The 19684-nt window shown below is 56.8% G+C and overlaps 1 protein-coding gene across 3 annotated transcripts in view; it reads right to left on the bottom strand.

The window, feature by feature from the left end:
- The window catches only part of CERCAM (cerebral endothelial cell adhesion molecule), a 202271-nt gene that overhangs the window by 127243 nt on the left and 55344 nt on the right, over positions 1 to 19684 (bottom strand). For 2 of the 3 annotated variants that reach the window (XM_086924931.1, XM_086924930.1), the window contains exon 4: positions 10424 to 10558. The exons of the other annotated variant lie outside the window; for it this stretch is intronic. In XM_086924931.1, the coding sequence (XP_086781057.1) occupies positions 10424 to 10558 (135 nt within the window). The remainder of the gene's footprint in view (positions 1 to 10423; positions 10559 to 19684) is intronic. 3 annotated transcript variants of the gene reach the window in all.

Raw genomic sequence — 19684 nt, 5'->3', positions numbered from 1 at the left:
TCACCTGTAGATCCAGCCCCCTCTGCCTGGAGGAGGTACCTCACCTGTGGACTTATCCCCCTCTGCCTGGGGGTGGTACCTCAACTGTGGACCCATCCCCCTCTGCCTGGAGGTGGTACCTCACCTGTACATCCAACCCCCTCTGCCTGGAGGTGGTACTGCACCTGTGGTCCCATCCCCCTCTGCCTGGAGGTGATAGGTCACCTGTGGACCCATCCCCCTCTCCCTGGAGGTGGTACCTCACCTGTGCATCCATCCCCATCTGCCTGAAGGTGGTACCTCACCTGTAGATCCATCCCCCTCTGCTGGGAGGTGATACCTCACCTGTGGATCCATCCCCCTCTTCCTGGGGGTGGTACCTGACCTGTAGATCCACCCCCCTCTGCCTGGAGGTGGTACCTCACCTGTGGATCCATGCCCCTCTTCCTGGGGGTGGTACCTCACCTGTAGATCCACCCCCCTCTGCCCGGAGGTGGTACCTCACTTGTTGACCCATCCCCCTCTGCCTGGAGGTGGTACCTCACCTGTAGATCCACCGTCTTCTGCCTGGAGGTGGCACCTCACCTGTAGATCCAGCCCCCTCTGCCAGGAGGGGGTACCTCACCTGTGGACCCTTCCCCCTCTGCCTGGAAGTGGTACCTCACCTGTGCATCCATCCCCATCTGCCTGGAGGTGGTACCTCACCTGTAGATCCATTCCCCTCTGCTGGGAGGTGATACCTCACCTGTGGATCCATCCCCCTCTTCCAGGAGGTGGTACCTCACTTGTGGACCCATCCCCCTCTGCCTGGAGGTGATACCTCATCTGTAGATCCACCCTCTTCTGCCTGGAGGTGGCACCTCACGTGTAGATCCAGCCCCCTCTGCCTGGAGGAGGTACCTCACCTGTGGACGTATCCCCCTCTGCCTGGGGGTGGTACCTCACCTGTGGACCCATCCCCCTCTGCCTGGAGGTGGTACCTCACCTGTACATCCAACCCCCTCTGCCTGGAGGTGGTACTTCACCTGTGGTCCCATCCCCCTCTGCCTGAAGGTGATAGTTTACTTGTGTATGTATGTATATGTATAGGCATTTATATAGCGCACTACTTACCCAGAGGGTCCCAAGGCGCTTCGACCGCTGCGAAACCCTTCCTGGCTTCCCTGAGAGATGGTCCCTTAATGGGTATCTCCAGGGTGAGACAGGCATCCCCGGGGGTCTGGTGGGGCCGTTAGTGAAGATGAGGCAAGCTAATGCCCAGAGTTGCCGAGTGTGATCGCTGATCAGAGTGGGCACCGAGGCGAGAGAATTATCGAGTCCGCTGACCCTGGTCCAGAAACCTGCCGCGCCGGGAATCGAACCCTGGTCCCGGGCCGTCCTCTGCTCTCGGGTCTGCCGCCTCTAACCAGTGAGCCACACTGGACACATCCCCATCTGCCTGGAGGTGGTACCTCACCTGTGCATCCATCCCCATCTGCCTGAAGGTGGTACCTCACCTGTAGATCCATCCCCCTCTGCTGGGAGGTGATACCTCACCTGTGGATCCATCCCCCTCTTCCTGGGGGTGGTACCTGACCTGTAGATCCATCCCCCTCTGCCTGGAGGTGGTACCTCACCTGTGGATCCATGCCCCTCTTCCTGGGGGTGGTACCTCACCTGTAGATCCATCCCCCTCTGCCCGGAGGTGGTACCTCACTTGTTGACCCATCCCTCTCTGCCTAGAGGTGGTACCTCACCTGTAGATCCACCCTCTTCTGCCTGGAGGTGGCACCTCACCTGTAGATCCAGCCCCCTCTGCAAGGAGGGGGTACCTCACCTGTGGACCCTTCCCCCTCTGCCTGGAAGTGGTACCTCACCTGTGCATCCATCCCCATCTGCCTAGAGGTGGTACCTCACCTGTAGATCCATCCCCCTCTGCTGGGAGGTGATACCTCACCTGTGGATCCATCCCCCTCTTCCTGGGGGTGGTACCTCACCTGTTGACCCATCCCCCTCTGCCTGGATGTGGAACCTCACCTGTAGATCCATCCCCCTCTGCTGGGAGGTGATACCTCACCTGTGGATCCATCCCCCTCTTCCTGGGGGTGGTACCTCACCTGTGGACCCATCCCCCTCTGCCTGGAGGTGGTACCTCACCTGTGGACCCACCCCCCTCTGCCTGGAGGTGGTACCTCACCTGTGGATCCATCCCCCTCTTCCTGGGGGTCGTACCTCACCTGTGGACCCATCCCCCTCTGCCTGGAGGTGGTACCTCACCTGTGGACCCATCCCCCTCTGCCGGGAGGTGGTACCTCACCTGTGGATCCATCCCCCTCTTCCTGGGGGTGGTACCTCACCTGTGGATCCATACCCCTCTTCCTGGAGGTGGTACCTCACCTGTGGATCCATCTCCCTCTTTCTGGGGGTGGTACCTCACCTGTGGATCCATCCCCTCTTCCTGGGGGTGTTACCTCACCTGTAGATCCATTCCCCCCTGACTGGAGGTGGTACCTCACCTGTAGATCCATCCCCCTCTGCCGGGAGGTGGTACCTCACCTGTGGACCCATGCCCCTCTTCCTGGGGGTGGTACCTCACCTGTGGACCCATCCCCCTCTGCCTGGAGGTGATACCTCACCTGTGGACCCACCCCCCTCTGCCTGGAGGTGGTACCTTACCTGTGGATCCACCTCCCTCTGCCTGGAGGTGGTACCTCACCTGTGGACCCATCCCCCTCTGCCGGGAGGTGGTACATCACCTGTGCATCCACCCCCCTCTGCCTCGAAGTGATACCTCACCTGTGGAGCCATCCCCCTCTGCCTGGGGGTGGTACCTCACCTGTGGACCCATCCCCCTCTGCCGGGAGGTGGTACCTCACCTGTGCATACACCCCCTTCTGCCTGGAGGTGGTACCTCACCTGTGGATCCATCCCCCTCTGCCGAGAGGTGGTACCTCACCTGTGGACCCATCCCCCTCTGCCTGGGGGTGGTACTTCACCTGTAGAATCATACCCCTCTGCCGGAGGTGGTACCTCACCTGTGGACCAATCCCCCTCTGTCTGGAGGTGGTACCTCACCTGTGGACCCATCCCCTTTTGTCGGGAGGTATTACCTCACCTGTGGATCCAACCCCCTCTTCCTGGGGGTGGTACCTCACCTGTGGATACATCCCCTCTTCCTGGGGGTGGTATCTCACCTGTAGATGCATTCCCCCCTGACTGGAGGTGGTACCTCACCTGTAGATCCATCCCCCTCTGCCAGGAGGTGGTACCTCACCTGTGGACCCATCCCCCTCTGTCTGGAGGTGGTACCTCACCTGTGGACCCATCCCCTTTTGTCGGGAGGTATTACCTCACCTGTGGATCCAACCCCCTCTTCCTGGGGGTGGTACCTCACCTGTGGATACATCCCCTCTTCCTGGGGGTGGTATCTCAACTGTAGATGCATTCCCCCCTGACTGGAGGTGGTACCTCACCTGTAGATCCATCCCCCTCTGCCAGGAGGTGGTACCTCACCTGTGGACCCATGCCCCTCTTCCTGGGGGTGGTACCTCACCTGTGGACCCATCCCCCTCTGCCTGGAGGTGGTACCTCACCTGTGGACCCACCCCCCTCTGCCTGGAGGTGGTACCTCACCTGTGGATGCACCCCCCTCTGCCTGGAGGTGGTACCTCACCTGTGGACCCATCCCCCTCTGCCGGGAGGTGGTACATCACCTGTGCATCCACCCCCCTCTGCCTGGAGGTGATACCTCACCTGTGGAGCCATCCCCCTCTGCCTGGGGGTGGTACCTCACCTGTGGACCCACCCCCCTCTGCCTGGAGGTGGTACCTCACCTGTGGATCCACCCCCCTCTGCCTGGAGGTGGTACCTCACCTGTGGACCCATCCCCCTCTGCCGGGAGGTGGTACATCACCTGTGCATCCACCCCCCTCTGCCTGGAGGTGGTACCTCACCTGTGGACCCATCCCCCTCTGCCGGGAGGTGGTACATCACCTGTGCATCCACCCCCCTCTGCCTGGAGGTGATACCTCACCTGTGGAGCCATCCCCCTCTGCCTGGGGGTGGTACCTCACCTGAGAACCCATCCCCCTCTGCCGGAAGGTGGTACCTCACCTGTGGACACATCCCCCTCTGCCGGGAGGTGGAACCTCACCTGTGCATCCACCCCCCTCTGCCTGGAGGTGATACCTCACCTGTGGAGCCATCCCCCTCTGCCTGGGGGTGGTACCTCACCTGTGGACCCACCCCCCTCTGCCTGGAGGTGGTACCTCACCTGTGGATCCACCCCCCTCTGCCTGGAGGTGGTACCTCACCTGTGGACCCATCCCCCTCTGCCGGGAGGTGGTACATCACCTGTGCATCCACCCCCCTCTGCTGGAGGTGGTACCTCACCTGTGGACCCATCCCCCTCTGCCGGGAGGTGGTACATCACCTGTGCATCCACCCCCCTCTGCCTGGAGGTGATACCTCACCTGTGGAGCCATCCCCCTCTGCCTGGGGGTGGTACCTCACCTGAGAACCCATCCCCCTCTGCCGGAAGGTGGTACCTCACCTGTGGACACATCCCCCTCTGCCGGGAGGTGGAACCTCACCTGTGGATCCACCCCCCTCTGCTTGGAGGTGGTACCTCACCTGTGGAGCCATCCCCCTCTGCCTGGGGGTGGTGTTTCACCTGTGGATTCATCCCCCTCAGCTGGGAGGTGGTACCTCACCTGTGGACCCATCCCCCTCTGCCTGGAGGTGGTACCTCACCTGTGGATCCATCCCCCTCTGCCGGGAGGTGGTACCTCACCTGTGGACCGATCCCCCTCTGCCTGGGGTTGGTACCTCACATGTGCATCCATCCCCCTCTGCCGGAAGGTGGTACCTCACCTGTGGACACATCCCCCTCTGCCGGGAGGTGGAACCTCACCTGTGGATCCACCCCCCTCTGCTTGGAGGTGGTACCTCACCTGTGGAGCCATCCCCCTCTGCCTGGGGGTGGTGTTTCACCTGTGGATTCATCCCCCTCAGCTGGGAGGTGGTACCTCACCTGTGGACCCATCCCCCTCTGCCTGGAGGTGGTACCTCACCTGTGGATCCATCCCCCTCTGCCGGGAGGTGGTACCTCACCTGTGGACCGATCCCCCTCTGCCTGGGGTTGGTACCTCACCTGTGCATCCATCCCCCTCTGCCGGGAGGTAGTACCTCACCTGTGGACCCATCTCCCTCTGCCTGGGGGTGGTACTTCACCTGTGGACCCATCCCCCTCTGCCTGGAGGTGGTACCTCACCTGTGGACCCATCCCTCTTTGTCAGGAGGTAGTACCTCACCTGTGGACCCATCCCCCTCTGCCGAGAGGTGGTACCTCACCTGTGGACCCACCCCCCTCTGCCTGGGGGTGGTACCTCACCTGTGGACCCATCCCCTTTTGTTGGGAGGTATTACCTCACCTGTGGATCCAACCCCCTTTCCTGGGGGTGGTACCTCACCTGTGGATACATCCCCTCTTCCTGGGGGTGGTATCCCACCTGTAGATGCATTCCCCCCTGACTGGAGGTGGTACCTCACCTGTAGATCCATCCCCCTCTGCCAGGAGGTGGTACCTCACCTGTGGACCCATCCCCCTCTGTCTGGAGGTGGTACCTCACCTGTGGACCCATCCCCTTTTGTCGGGAGGTATTACCTCACCTGTGGATCCAACCCCCTCTTCCTGGGGGTGGTACATCACCTGTGGATACATCCCCTCTTCCTGGGGGTGGTATCTCACCTGCAGATGCATTCCCCCCTGACTGGAGGTGGTACCTCACCTGTAGATCCATCCCCCTCTGCCAGGAGGTGGTACCTCACCTGTGGACCCATCCCCCTCTGTCTGGAGGTGGTACCTCACCTGTGGACCCATCCCCTTTTGTCGGGAGGTATTACCTCACCTGTGGATCCAACCCCCTCTTCCTGGGGGTGGTACCTCACCTGTGGATACATCCCCTCTTCCTGGGGGTGGTATCTCACCTGCAGATGCATTCCCCCCTGACTGGAGGTGGTACCTCACCTGTGGACCCATCCCCCTCTGCCTGGAGGTGGTACCTCACCTGTGGACCCACCCCCCTCTGCCTGGAGGTGGTACCTCACCTGTGGATGCACCCCCCTCTGCCTGGAGGTGGTACCTCACCTGTGGACCCATCCCCCTCTGCCGGGAGGTGGTACATCACCTGTGCATCCACCCCCCTCTGCCTGGAGGTGATACCTCACCTGTGGAGCCATCCCCCTCTGCCTGGGGGTGGTACCTCACCTGTGGACCCACCCCCCTCTGCCTGGAGGTGGTACCTCACCTGTGGATCCACCCCCCTCTGCCTGGAGGTGGTACCTCACCTGTGGACCCATCCCCCTCTGCCGGGAGGTGGTACATCACCTGTGCATCCACCCCCCTCTGCCTGGAGGTGGTACCTCACCTGTGGACCCATCCCCCTCTGCCGGGAGGTGGTACATCACCTGTGCATCCACCCCCCTCTGCCTGGAGGTGATACCTCACCTGTGGAGCCATCCCCCTCTGCCTGGGGGTGGTACCTCACCTGAGAACCCATCCCCCTCTGCCGGAAGGTGGTACCTCACCTGTGGACACATCCCCCTCTGCCGGGAGGTGGAACCTCACCTGTGCATCCACCCCCCTCTGCCTGGAGGTGATACCTCACCTGTGGAGCCATCCCCCTCTGCCTGGGGGTGGTACCTCACCTGTGGACCCACCCCCCTCTGCCTGGAGGTGGTACCTCACCTGTGGATCCACCCCCCTCTGCCTGGAGGTGGTACCTCACCTGTGGACCCATCCCCCTCTGCCGGGAGGTGGTACATCACCTGTGCATCCACCCCCCTCTGCTGGAGGTGGTACCACACCTGTGGACCCATCCCCCTCTGCCGGGAGGTGGTACATCACCTGTGCATCCACCCCCCTCTGCCTGGAGGTGATACCTCACCTGTGGAGCCATCCCCCTCTGCCTGGGGGTGGTACCTCACCTGAGAACCCATCCCCCTCTGCCGGAAGGTGGTACCTCACCTGTGGACACATCCCCCTCTGCCGGGAGGTGGAACCTCACCTGTGGATCCACCCCCCTCTGCTTGGAGGTGGTACCTCACCTGTGGAGCCATCCCCCTCTGCCTGGGGGTGGTGTTTCACCTGTGGATTCATCCCCCTCAGCTGGGAGGTGGTACCTCACCTGTGGACCCATCCCCCTCTGCCTGGAGGTGGTACCTCACCTGTGGATCCATCCCCCTCTGCCGGGAGGTGGTACCTCACCTGTGGACCGATCCCCCTCTGCCTGGGGTTGGTACCTCACATGTGCATCCATCCCCCTCTGCCGGGAGGTAGTACCTCACCTGTGGACCCATCTCCCTCTGCCTGGGGGTGGTACTTCACCTGTGGACCCATCCCCCTCTGCCTGGAGGTGGTACCTCACCTGTGGACCCATCCCTCTTTGTCGGGAGGTAGTACCTCACCTGTGGACCCATCCCCCTCTGCCGAGAGGTGGTACCTCACCTGTGGACCCACCCCCCTCTGCCTGGGGGTGGTACTTCACCTGTAGAATCATACCCCTCTGCCGGAGGTGGTACCTCACCTGTGGACCAATCCCCCTCTGTCTGGAGGTGGTACCTCACCTGTGGACCCATCCCCTTTTGTTGGGAGGTATTACCTCACCTGTGGATCCAACCCCCTCTTCCTGGGGGTGGTACCTCACCTGTGGATACATCCCCTCTTCCTGGGGGTGGTATCCCACCTGTAGATGCATTCCCCCCTGACTGGAGGTGGTACCTCACCTGTAGATCCATCCCCCTCTGCCAGGAGGTGGTACCTCACCTGTGGACCCATCCCCCTCTGTCTGGAGGTGGTACCTCACCTGTGGACCCATCCCCTTTTGTCGGGAGGTATTACCTCACCTGTGGATCCAACCCCCTCTTCCTGGGGGTGGTACCTCACCTGTGGATACATCCCCTCTTCCTGGGGGTGGTATCTCACCTGCAGATGCATTCCCCCCTGACTGGAGGTGGTACCTCACCTGTGGACCCATCCCCCTCTGCCTGGAGGTGGTACCTCACCTGTGGACCCACCCCCCTCTGCCTGGAGGTGGTACCTCACCTGTGGACCCATCCCCCTCTGCCGGGAGGTGGTACATCACCTGTGCATCCACCCCCCTCTGCCTGGAGGTGATACCTCACCTGTGGAGCCATCCCCCTCTGCCTGGGGGTGGTACCTCACCTGTGGACCCACCCCCCTCTGCCTGGAGGTGGTACCTCACCTGTGGATCCACCCCCCTCTGCCTGGAGGTGGTACCTCACCTGTGGACCCATCCCCCTCTGCCGGGAGGTGGTACATCACCTGTGCATCCACCCCCCTCTGCCTGGAGGTGATACCTCACCTGTGGAGCCATCCCCCTCTGCCTGGGGGTGGTACCTCACCTGAGAACCCATCCCCCTCTGCCGGAAGGTGGTACCTCACCTGTGGACACATCCCCCTCTGCCGGGAGGTGGAACCTCACCTGTGGATCCACCCCCCTCTGCTTGGAGGTGGTACCTTACCTGTGGAGCCATCCCCCTCTGCCTGGGGGTGGTGTTTCACCTGTGGATTCATCCCCCTCAGCTGGGAGGTGGTACCTCACCTGTGGACCCATCCCCCTCTGCCTGGAGGTGGTACCTCACCTGTGGATCCATCCCCCTCTGCCGGGAGGTGGTACCTCACCTGTGGACCCATCCCCCTCTGCCTGGGGTTGGTACCTCACCTGTGCATCCATCCCCCTCTGCCGGGAGGTAGTACCTCACCTGTGGACCCATCTCCCTCTGCCTGGGGGTGGTAGTTCACCTGTGGACCCATCCCCCTCTGCCTGGAGGTGGTACCTCACCTGTGGACCCATCCCTCTTTGTCGGGAGGTAGTACCTCACCTGTGGACCCATCCCTCTCTGCCGGGAGGTGGTACGTCACCTGTGGACCCATCCCCCTCTGCCGGGAGGTGGTACCTCACCTGTGGACCCATCCCCCTCTGCCGGGAGGTGGTACCTCACCTGTGGACCCATCCCCCTCTGCCTGGGGTTGGTACCTCACCTGTGCATCCATTCCCCTCTGCCGGGAGGTAGTACCTCACCTGTGGACCCATCCCCCTCTGCCTGGGGGTGGTACTTCACCTTTGGACCCATCCCCCTCTGCCTGGAGGTGGTACCTCACCTGTGGACCCATCCCTCTTTGTCGGGAGGTAGTACCTCACCTGTGGACCCATCCCTCTCTGCCGGGAGGTGGTACGTCACCTGTGGACCCATCCCCCTCTGCCGGGAGGTGGTACCTCACCTGTGGACCCATCCCCCTCTGCCGGGAGGTGGTACCTCACCTGTGGACCCATCCCCCTCTGCCGGGAGGTGGTACCTCACCTGTGGACCCATCCCCCTCTGCCTTGAGGTGGTACCTCACCTGTGGAGCCATCCCCCTCGGCCTGGGGGTGGTGCTTCACCTGTGGATTCATCCGCCTCAGCCGGGAGGTGGTACCTCACCTGTGGACCCATCCCCCTCTGCCTGGGGTTGGTACCTCACCTGTGCATCCATCCCCCTCTGCCGGGAGGTAGTACCTCACCTGTGGACCCATCCCCCTCTGCCTGGGGGTGGTACTTCACCTGTAGAATCATACCCCTCTGCCGGGAGGTGGTACCTCACCCGTGGACCCATTCTCCTCTGCCTGGAGGTGGTACCTCACCTGTGGACCCATCCCCCTTTGTCAGGAGGTAGTACCTCACCTGTGGACCCACCCCTCTCTGCCGGGAGGTGGTACGTCACCTGTGGACCCATCCACCATCGTCCGGGAGGTGGTACCTCACCTGTGGACCCATCCCCCTCTGCCGGGAGGTGGTACCTCACCTGTGGACCCATCCCTCTCTGCCGGGAGGTGGTACCTCACCTGTGGACCCATCCCCCTCTGCCTGGAGGTGGTACCTCACCTGTGGACCCATCCCCTTTTGCCGGGAGGTGGTAGCTCACCTGTGGACCCATCCCCCTCTGCCGGGAGGTTGTACCTCACCTGTGGACCCATCCTCCTCTGCTGGGAGGTGGTACCTCACCTGTGGACCCATCCCACTCTACCTGGAGGTGGTACCTCACCTGTGGACCCATCCCCCTTTGCCGGGAGGTAGTACCTCACCTGTGGACCCATCCCTCACTGCCGGGAGGTGGTACCTCACCTGTAGATGCATCCGCCCCTGCCTGGAGGAGGCACCTCACCTGTAGACCCATCCCCCTCTGCCTTGAAGTGATACCTCACCTGTGCATCCATCCCTATCTGCCTGAAGGTGGTACGTCACCTGTGCATCCATCCCCATCTGCCGGGAGGTGGTACCTCACCTGTGGACCCATCCCCCTCTGTCTGGAGGTGGTACCTCACCTGTGGACCCATTCCTCTTTGTCGGGAGGTAGTACCTCACCTGTGGACCCATCCCCCTCTGCCGGGAGGTGGTACCTCACCTGTGGAGTGATGCCGCACCAGAAGTTGGAGTAGTAGGTCTGGGACTCCAGCATGGGGGCGATGACGGAGCGGTCTTCGGCCATCAGCAGTTGGAGGGTTCGCTCATTGGTGAGAATGTTGTCGGTGTCGGTGAACTGTGAAAACAGGTGGACACCCTCAGTGCTTTAATACCCTTCCACAGACCACAGGCACGTTATAAAAGCATTGTTTAGGAGTGAGGCTAAGATGGAGGCTGAGTAGCCGCCCCCCCCCTCCATCAGGGTTCGGTGCGCCCAGAACCTCTAACATGACACCCTTATGCCGCACCAGACACCCCCTCCTTGAAAACCATGTCTGTGGAAACAAAGTTATGTATTTGAAATCTCAACCAACTGGTGGCGTGTAATCAATCTAGCAATGTTTGCAGGGTCTGTTACCCTAGGAGACTAGTTTAAGCAGAAAAGGTATCAGCACAAATCACCCTGCACCCAAATATGCACAACGTGAGATCCTCTTCAAAACTCATATCCGCCCTCTCTGTGCAAAGCATTTCTTAGACCTAAAAGATGCTGCATGATCAGTAAACCAGCCTCTTGCCGGGATCTGGGGGGAATTTTAAAATCCTCCCATGCACTGTAGCTTTTCAGGCCCCTCTCAGCTGCACGCAAGGAATTATGGGTGCAGACTGCAGCCATTGTGGAAGGACAGCGCTGAGCATGCGCAGTGCAGCTCTGCAGCTCGCCTCCTGGTGCATTAATCGGGCCTTTAGGCTCTCACCCGCAGACTGGGGTCGGGCGTCGTGTGGGGGCGCAATCCCTGCCCGAGGGACAGACTGAAAGCACCTGTGCTCCTACTTCTTGGATTTTTGGCCCCAGCTTCACACTATCCTCCAGTCAGAGGCGCAACTAGAGCCAAATTTCGGGGGAGGGGGGGGGGGGGCTAAGAAAAAATTTCGGGGAGGGCTGAACCTTTAATCAGTAGGCAGACTGGAGCTGCAGGGGCTTTAGAAGGGGTGAAACAACAGCAAGGCCTAATTAACATGCAAATGTCCTTTTAAAGACCTGTTAAACGTTCGGGTGCTGCTCTGTGTGTGCCCGGGATCTGTCTCATCCCGGGCTGCCACACACGACGGAGGGCGCTGAAACCCGGTGAGTCCAATGGGTGTTGCGCGCCTGCCTCCAGTGGCGGCTGGCATGTCCAGAGGGTGGTGCGATGGGGGCACATACTTTTTTTAAAAAGAGGAGCGCAACGCCCTCCTTGATCGTTCTCTCCTCCAGCCAGGCAGACTCTCGACTCCCAAGCCAATCCTGGAGCTGCTCTCAGGCAACATGAGAGCAGCACTAGGATTGGTGGGAGCGGCCTCTATCAGCGCTCGAAGAGCTCTGGACCTTCGCTTCCTCTTAAGACTGCTGAGATAGAATTTAAAATGCACATGCCTGCCTGGCCGTCGCATGGAGACATGCACATCTAAACTTGAGAGCACAAAGCTCCCTGCACCAACCGCACCCTCTGAGTCCATCCCTCGTCATGTGCTGGGCTCGGAGAGGTGCACCAACCGCACCCTCTGAGTCCATCCCTCGTCATGTGCTGGGCTCGGAGGGGTGCACCAACCGCACCCTCTGAGTCCATCCCTCGTCATGTGCTGGGCTCGGAGAGGTTGCACCAACCACACCCTCTGAGTCCATCCCCCGTCATGTGCTGGACTAAGAGGGGTGCACCAACCACACCCTCTGAGTCCATCCCTCGTCATGTGCTGGACTAAGAGAGGTGCACCAACCACACCCTCTGAGTCCATCCCTCGTCATGTGCTGGACTAAGAGGGGTGCACCAACCACACCCTCTGAGTCCATCCCTCGTCATGTGCTGGGCTCCGAGGTGCACCAACCACACTCACTATAGTGATAGAGGACTATTGTCTGCGTCACAGGTTGCAGCGTGTAGTGCTGTGGTGGCAGCACACCACGTTTAGTGATTCAAGTGTGACCATACCTTTTAATCTGTGCCCCAGGATTGGTGGCCTCAGTGTGCCATGTTTAGTGATCGTAGTGTGACTATTGGTGTCGCACTAACCTGCTCGTTAGAGTTCCATTGCTACAAGTGAAGCCGGATCCCTGCACAGATAGTGCAAGTGTATGCGTGTGTATGTTTGCGTGTGGTCTGCACAATTCACACACTTGGCGTGTCTTTCTGGGACAAAGTGAAGGAAACCTGTCTTTTACATTTTGGGAAACCCTTGCCTCTTCATGTGCACAGGCTGGAGGTGGCGTTACTTTTCTGGTGTATCGGTGCCGATCCTGGGACTGGAGGGAGGGGACCGAGGCTTTGAAGTGGGGAAACAAGGGACAGGCTTCCCTCTGATATTCAAAGAGGTCCTTTTGCTGCAGATTTTGATTACTCCACGGCTAGCAGGGGTAAGGGGTGGACGGGAAATGTTACTTACCAGTATGCATCTGTTCTTGGCAAGGAGAGCTGTAGAACCATATGCTTTTGCATAGATCGCCATCTAGTGTTGGGCCCGGATGTTTGCACTTTGCTTTTCTTTGGAGAAGTCTTTTCAGTCACGAGGTAGGTGACTCCTCCTTTCGGTGATAGTACGGATGGGCATCGACTCCATTGTTAGATTGTTTTCCCGCAGAGAGTGATAATGGAGTTAGTAAGAGGAGTGAGAGGAGATGTCCATGAATGCATGCATCGAAGTAAGATATTACTGCAACAGGTATAAGTGCCCGGGGAGGTGGGTGGGTGCATATGACTCTACAGCTCTAAATGCCAAGAACAGATGCATACTGGTAAGTAGCATTTTCCGTTCGAGGCATATGAGCTGTAGAGCACATGCTATGCATAGACTATACAGCAGTTATCTCCCAAAGTGGTGGCTAACCTGTAGCTGTTGCAGTGGTCTGAAATAGTGTACGCAGAACTGCCTGGCTCACCCTAGCTTGTTGTTCTGCTAACACATCCACTGAGTAAGGTTTTGTGAATGTATGAGGGCTGGACCCTGCTGCAGCTTTGCATATGATGTCTATGGGTATATTCCCTAGAAATATCGTAGAAGCCCCGAGTTTACGTGTAGAGTGCGCTCTAGGGGGGACTGGTAATGTTCGTTTAGCTTTTGCATAGCATATTTGAATGCACTTGACTATCCACCTTGCAATACCTGATTTTGATATGGGATTGCCCTTGTGTGGTGGAGCAAAAGCGACAAAAAGTTGATTGGTGTTACGGAAAGGTGTGGTCCTTTCAATATAATGCTCTCTTCACAACTAATGTGTGTAGGGCACCTCCTGCCACTGAATCTGGTTGAGGGAAGAAAACAGGTAACTCAGCTGATTGTTTAATGTGAAAGGCAAAAATGACTTTAGGAAGGAATTCAGGGCTGGCCTACTTTGTTCTGGTGCATTTGCAAAAAAGATTCTTCTATAGTGAATGCCTGGATCTCACTGACTCTTCCGAGTGATGTGATAGTGCCTAGAAAGGTCATTTTCCATGTAAGAAATTGCAGTTCACATCTGAGCAATGGCTCAAAGGGTGGACCCATTAGTCTAGGGAGAACAATGTTGAGATTCCACACTAGGGGAGGGGGAGGTCTCGGTGGAATAACTCTTTTGAGTCCCTCCGTAAATGCTTTAATGATTGGAACTCGGAAAAAGAAGAGATAGATGCTGCCTATTTTGGAGGTATACAGCTACTGCAGCAAGATGTAAGCGGACAGATGTGTATGCTAAGTTGGAACGTTGCAGATGTAACAAACAGCAAATTATGTTTTGTACCGAAGCATCAAGCAGGTTAATGTGGTTGTTGTTACAGTAAATTACAAACCGCTTCCACTTGGCGGCATAGCAGGCTCTTGTTGTAGGACGTCTAGCTTCCATGATAATATTCATGCAGTCCAGCGGTAGATTGAGGTAGCCAAACTCTAAGACTTCAGGAGCCAGATCTCAAGGTTGAGATGGCTGGGATCTGGATCTCTTATCTCTCCATGGCTCTGGGGGAGGAGATTGGGTGAAAGACATAGTTTTTGATGAGGAACTACTGAGAGTTCTAATAGGGTTGTGAACCATGGTTGACATGCCCATGTGGGAGCAGCCAGGATTAATGTCAGGGACGCCTGTCTTTGAGCTTCTGAACTACTAATGGAATGAGTGAGAAAGGCGGAAAAGCGTAACAAATATCCCTGACCAGTTCATCCATAGAGCACTGCCTTCTGACAATGGGTGTGGATGTCTGGACGCGAAGTTTGGGCATTTTGTGTTTAGATGCAGGTCTATGTTTGGGAAGCTCCACATTTGAAAGAATGGGAGGAGGACTTGAGGATGTAGCTCCCATTCATGGATCTGTTGTGTCTGTAGACTTAACAGATCTGCCATCTGATTGTCCACTCCTGGGAGGTGATCTGCCAGGAGATAGATTTTGTGATGAATGGCTCATCTCCAGATTTCCTGTGCTAGCTGGGACAGTTGGAGGGAGTGTGTCCCGCCTGTTTTTGAATATAGTACATGGCTGTCATGTTGTCTGTACGAATTTGTACAGTTTTGCATACTAACTGAACTTGAAAATCTTTGAGAGCCAGAAAAATCGCTAGGAGCTCCAGGTGATTGATGTGAAGCTGTTTCTGTTGGGGCTCCACAGGCCTTGAATTGTGTAGTTTTGGACATGTGCTCCCAACGTGTTAGGGATGCATCTGTTGTCAGCTCTGTCTGTGGAACCCGGTCGCTGAAGGGCTGCCCTTTTTAGGGCTCGGACTCCTCCCCACTGTAAAGTGGGAGGAGTTTCGAGAACTAATGTTAAAGAAGAAAAAAAAGTATCTCCTAGGGCTTTTGCCGAGACAAATTCCACACATTCCTTTGCGTGTTCTGTCATCTGGCCAGTGATTCGTGTTCGTTGTGCTGTCGTTTTAATAGGCTTGAAGTGATAGGGTAAATGTAGTTTTGTTCCGCCATTTTGGGCATATTTCGTTCGTGCTCGCGCAAAGAAGTACATTAATTATAATTAGGAGCTGTCAGGGTGCCTCCGTAAGTGAATGCAGATGGCCGGGCGCGTTCACCATTCAGCAGCGCTCAGCGCGCAGCTGCTGCATGCCAGGCCGGGAAAGGGCTTCATCAGCCTCACTCATCACCATACTTCAGACCAGAATACAAATAAATATATATGCTCACTCGTGCAGCGTGGCCAGTGCCTAGTCTGCAGGCTTCAAGCGTAAGACTGCTTTCATAGTCTCAATATTGTTCCTGTTCTAATAAATTTGACCGCGCCTCTTTCAAGTCCATGCTACATTACATTCCACGGACTACATTGATTGGTCCGTTACAGCAGATTATTATATTACGTGTATCCCATTTTGGTCCAAAAAGCTTGAATACAGTGGAAATTCGTGGCCAAACGTCCATTTGGTTGTGGAGTTTTTATCTCACGCTTTCATATTTCTAGCCTGTCCGAGTTTGTTGTGAGTCATGCTTTTGATTTCGGCAGTCCATCGTGAGCAGAGTTTGTTCGGATCTGTGAGTCATAGATTGAGCGCAAGCACCTTCTGAAAGCTTGCGAAAAGCGTCGGGCCAGCTTCCAATTCACAGCTCGGCAGGAATATTAATGTGTCCACGCTCTTAAAAGTAATGGTGTGAATGAGGCACTTATGTGCTGTCTATTTAATGCTGAATCAATGCCACATTCCCTATGATTTTATTTATTTTAGAAATTCAATGAAATCCCGGGTGGCTCGGAAAGTGCTCAAGATGATTGAAAAAAATGCTCTTTAACGTGCTATTACCAATTGGGAAGGTGGGCAGGTGTGGATGTAATTTAAGTCATAATGTGATTGGTGTGAAGGTACGGTACTTAGGTGTGATGTGATCCACACAGCGATTGGCTGCAACAAGGGGCATGCTTGGCGGTACCTTAAGGGGCCATCCGGTGAATGATGTCAAAATATGTCTCAAAGCGCAAGCTGACATCATCAGACAAAGCAGCATTCTAGAATGATTATTGTTGGTGATTGTTAGTGATGCAGGACTGACTGAGGAAGGAGAACTGTTTGTTTGTCTACACCAGGTCACCATTTTAACTGCTGTAATTGATTGGAATATGAAGGCGGACTTTTATTTTCTCCAAAACTGCTCTAATTGGGTGGAACCAGATAGATCGATTACTCGTATGAGATTTTAGGTGACAAAGTATGTGGTGATGTAATTGACCTGTTGGTACATGGTCACAGAATCAATGATAAACCTAAGGGTATTGGTTTTTTTTTGGTTTCGTAATTGAGGCCAAGACCGAACTTTGCAAAAAACACAGGCTGTGAACACATTGTGTGTGTTTTAATGTTGCACTTCGTTGTAAATCCTTGACATACCTTTTTTTGCACTTTGGCTGCAGCTTGTATAAAGAGACTCGCCATCCTAAGTGTGCAATTCATTCCTTTCTTAGTTCGTCTCACCTCCTCCCTTCTTTTCTACTATCCCCCCGCCCCTCCTATTTTCTTGCCATCGCTGGTTGCACTCTCTCCTCTCCGCTACTAGTAATACCCGATGCAGAGTGGCGGCGCAGAGTGGCGGCGCAGAGTGGCGGTGCGGAGGTGCAGAGTGCAGAGTGGCGGCGCAGAGTGGCGGTGCAGAGTGGCGGTGCGGAGGTGCAGAGTGCAGAGTGGCGGTGCAGAGTGGCGGTGCAGAGTGCAGAGTGGCGGTGCAGAGTGGCGGTGCAGAGTGCAGAGTGGCGGTGCAGAGTGCAGAGTGGCGGTGCAGAGTGGCGGTGCAGAGTGCAGAGTGGCGGTGCAGAGTGCAGAGTGGCGGTGCAGAGTGCAGAGTGGCGGTGCAGAGTGGCGGTGCAGAGTGGCGGTGCAGAGTGGCAGTAGAGGTGCAGAGTGGCGGTGCAGAGTGGTGGTGCAGAGTGGTGCAGAGTGCAGAGTGGTGGTGCGGCGGTGCAGAGTGCAGAGTGGTGGTGCAGAGTGGCGGTGCAGAGTGCAGAGTGGCGGTGCAGAGTGGCGGTGCAGAGTGGCGGCGCAGAGTGGCGGCGCAGAGTGGCGGCGCAGAATGGCGGCGCAGAGTGCAGAGTGGCGGTGCAGAGTGGCGGTGCAGAGTGGCGGTGCAGAGTGGCGGTGCGGAGGTGCAGAGTGCAGAGTGGCGGTGCAGAGTGGCGGTGCAGAGTGGCGGCGCAGAATGGCGGCGCAGAGTGCAGAGTGGCGGTGCAGAGTGGCGGTGCAGAGTGGCGGTGCAGAGTGGCGGTGCAGAGTGGCGGTGCGGCGGTGCAGAGTGGCGGTGCAGAGTGGTGGTGCAGAGTGGTGCAGAGTGCAGGTGAGTGCAGAGTGGCGGTGAGTGCAGAGTGGCGGTGAGTGCAGAGTGGCGGTGAGTGCAGAGTGACAGTGAGTGCAGAGTGACAGTGAGTGCAGAGTGACAGTGAGTGCAGAGTGACAGTGAGTGCAGAGTGACAGTGAGTGCAGAGTGACAGTGAGTGCAGAGTGACTGCAGAGACAGTGTGTCAGGGTGCACATTGTGTGAGTGTGCAGAATGAGTGTTCAGGGTAAACAGTGTGTGACTATGCAGGGTGACATTGGGAGTGTGCGGGTGAGCAGTGTGTGAATGTTACGGGGCAGTGTGTGAGTGTGCAGAAAACACCACACACACATAACGCACACACAAACCACACACCTCAGTCTCTCAACACCACACACTTGTCACCACTCAACACAACACAGTCACCACCACACTCACTCCCCAGGCTCACCCCCACAGACTCACCAGCACACACTCACCAGCACACAGAAAACAACACACACAACAACACACCCCCAGCCGTCAATGAATGCTTTCACCATGCACAAACACCAACAACCATCATCCATCTGTGCACGCTTTTACCAAGCACACACCCACCAGCCGTCAGTGCACCCTTCCACCAGGCACACACACCTCCAGCCGGCAGTGCACTTTTCCACCAAGCAATCGCAGTATGGTACACTTTACTTTTAAACATATTCATATAAAGCACAGCATGCCACCATTGGTAAAATTACAATTCAACCAACATACTTCCACTACACACCACATGCACACACTCCATAACACATGGCAAAAAGACATTGGCATTTACAATGCCATTAGCTCAAACTCAAATAAATCCGAGCCCGATTGCATTTCTAATGCTTGTTTTTACTTGAGCTGTTCACCTACATCTGTGGGCATTGTATTAGTTGACCATGCATATAATATATCCCTATGCTTACTGTTCCTCAGTTCCCTCTGTAGTCCTCTCTCGAGACTGTACAGACAGACTGAGCATATATAATAAATGATTATTGGTGTATATTCTCCACTGTTTCCCTGACTCTTCATTTAGCATGGAAGGCTGAGAGGTGGTCCGAGGTGACCAAGGTGGCCCTAAGTGGGTCACCTTCTAGAACTTGTCCCAAAGTCTGCCCAAGCACTTTGTATAGCTAAAGAGGCAACTATTGTAACAACACAGCCCTCGCCAAGTGTGCCTGACTGTCTTTGCTCTTGCAACCGTGGCCTTGGCCTCAAGCCTGCGCATGCGATCTGCACACTATAGAAGACACCAGTGTAAGCCTGCGTCACTTGTGTCTATGTGGACTGCCTCATTAGAAGTGAAGCTGCTGCCTTGACCCATGTGCCACTGTGTGCCCAGAAACTCGGAGGTTGCTGAGATGTTGACCGTAAGTGCCCCGGACCGGCCAAGCGACTGCAACGGCACTGAAGCTCCTGAAGAGATTTTGCTCCCGAGCTCTGTGACCTGAGGCGGATGGCATCACCACCTCAACGCAGGAAGCACCAGGTCGCTGAAGAGATTCAGCACGAGCCCAGTGACCGGCTGCGGATGGCATAACCCCCCTGGCGCAGGGAGGACCAGGACCGAGCCCTGTGACCGGCTGCGGATGGCATAACCCCCCTGGCGCAGGGATGACCAGGACCGAGCCCTGTGACCTGAGGCGGACAGCATAACCACCTCGATGCAGGGAACACCAGGACACTGAATTGACTAATTGTGCTGAAGATGACACTGAGGTATTTCAGACTAGGAGAGGGCAGAGGGGCCTCCTTGCCAGGAGTCCTACACAAGAGGCTCTTCACCAGATCCTTCTTGTTTTGATTTATTTATTGCTGAGTCCTGAGTGTGTGTTAAACACTTGTTTTTTTACTAAGATAAGCACTGGGCTGGAAAGGACCATTTTCACACCCTTGGGGGTCGTCTGAGAGCAGAGCCCTCACAGCTGCCTCCCTTTGAAGCCTGTGACTGCTCTTCACGACTACCAAGAGGTGATGGGCTTCTACTTGGCC

The sequence above is a fragment of the Lissotriton vulgaris genome, chromosome 5, assembly GCF_964263255.1.
Source record: "Lissotriton vulgaris chromosome 5, aLisVul1.2, whole genome shotgun sequence".
Taxonomy (NCBI): Eukaryota; Metazoa; Chordata; class Amphibia; order Caudata; family Salamandridae; genus Lissotriton; species Lissotriton vulgaris.
The sequence above is the reverse complement of the archived record's forward strand: the minus strand, read 5'-3'. Positions and strand labels throughout refer to the sequence as shown.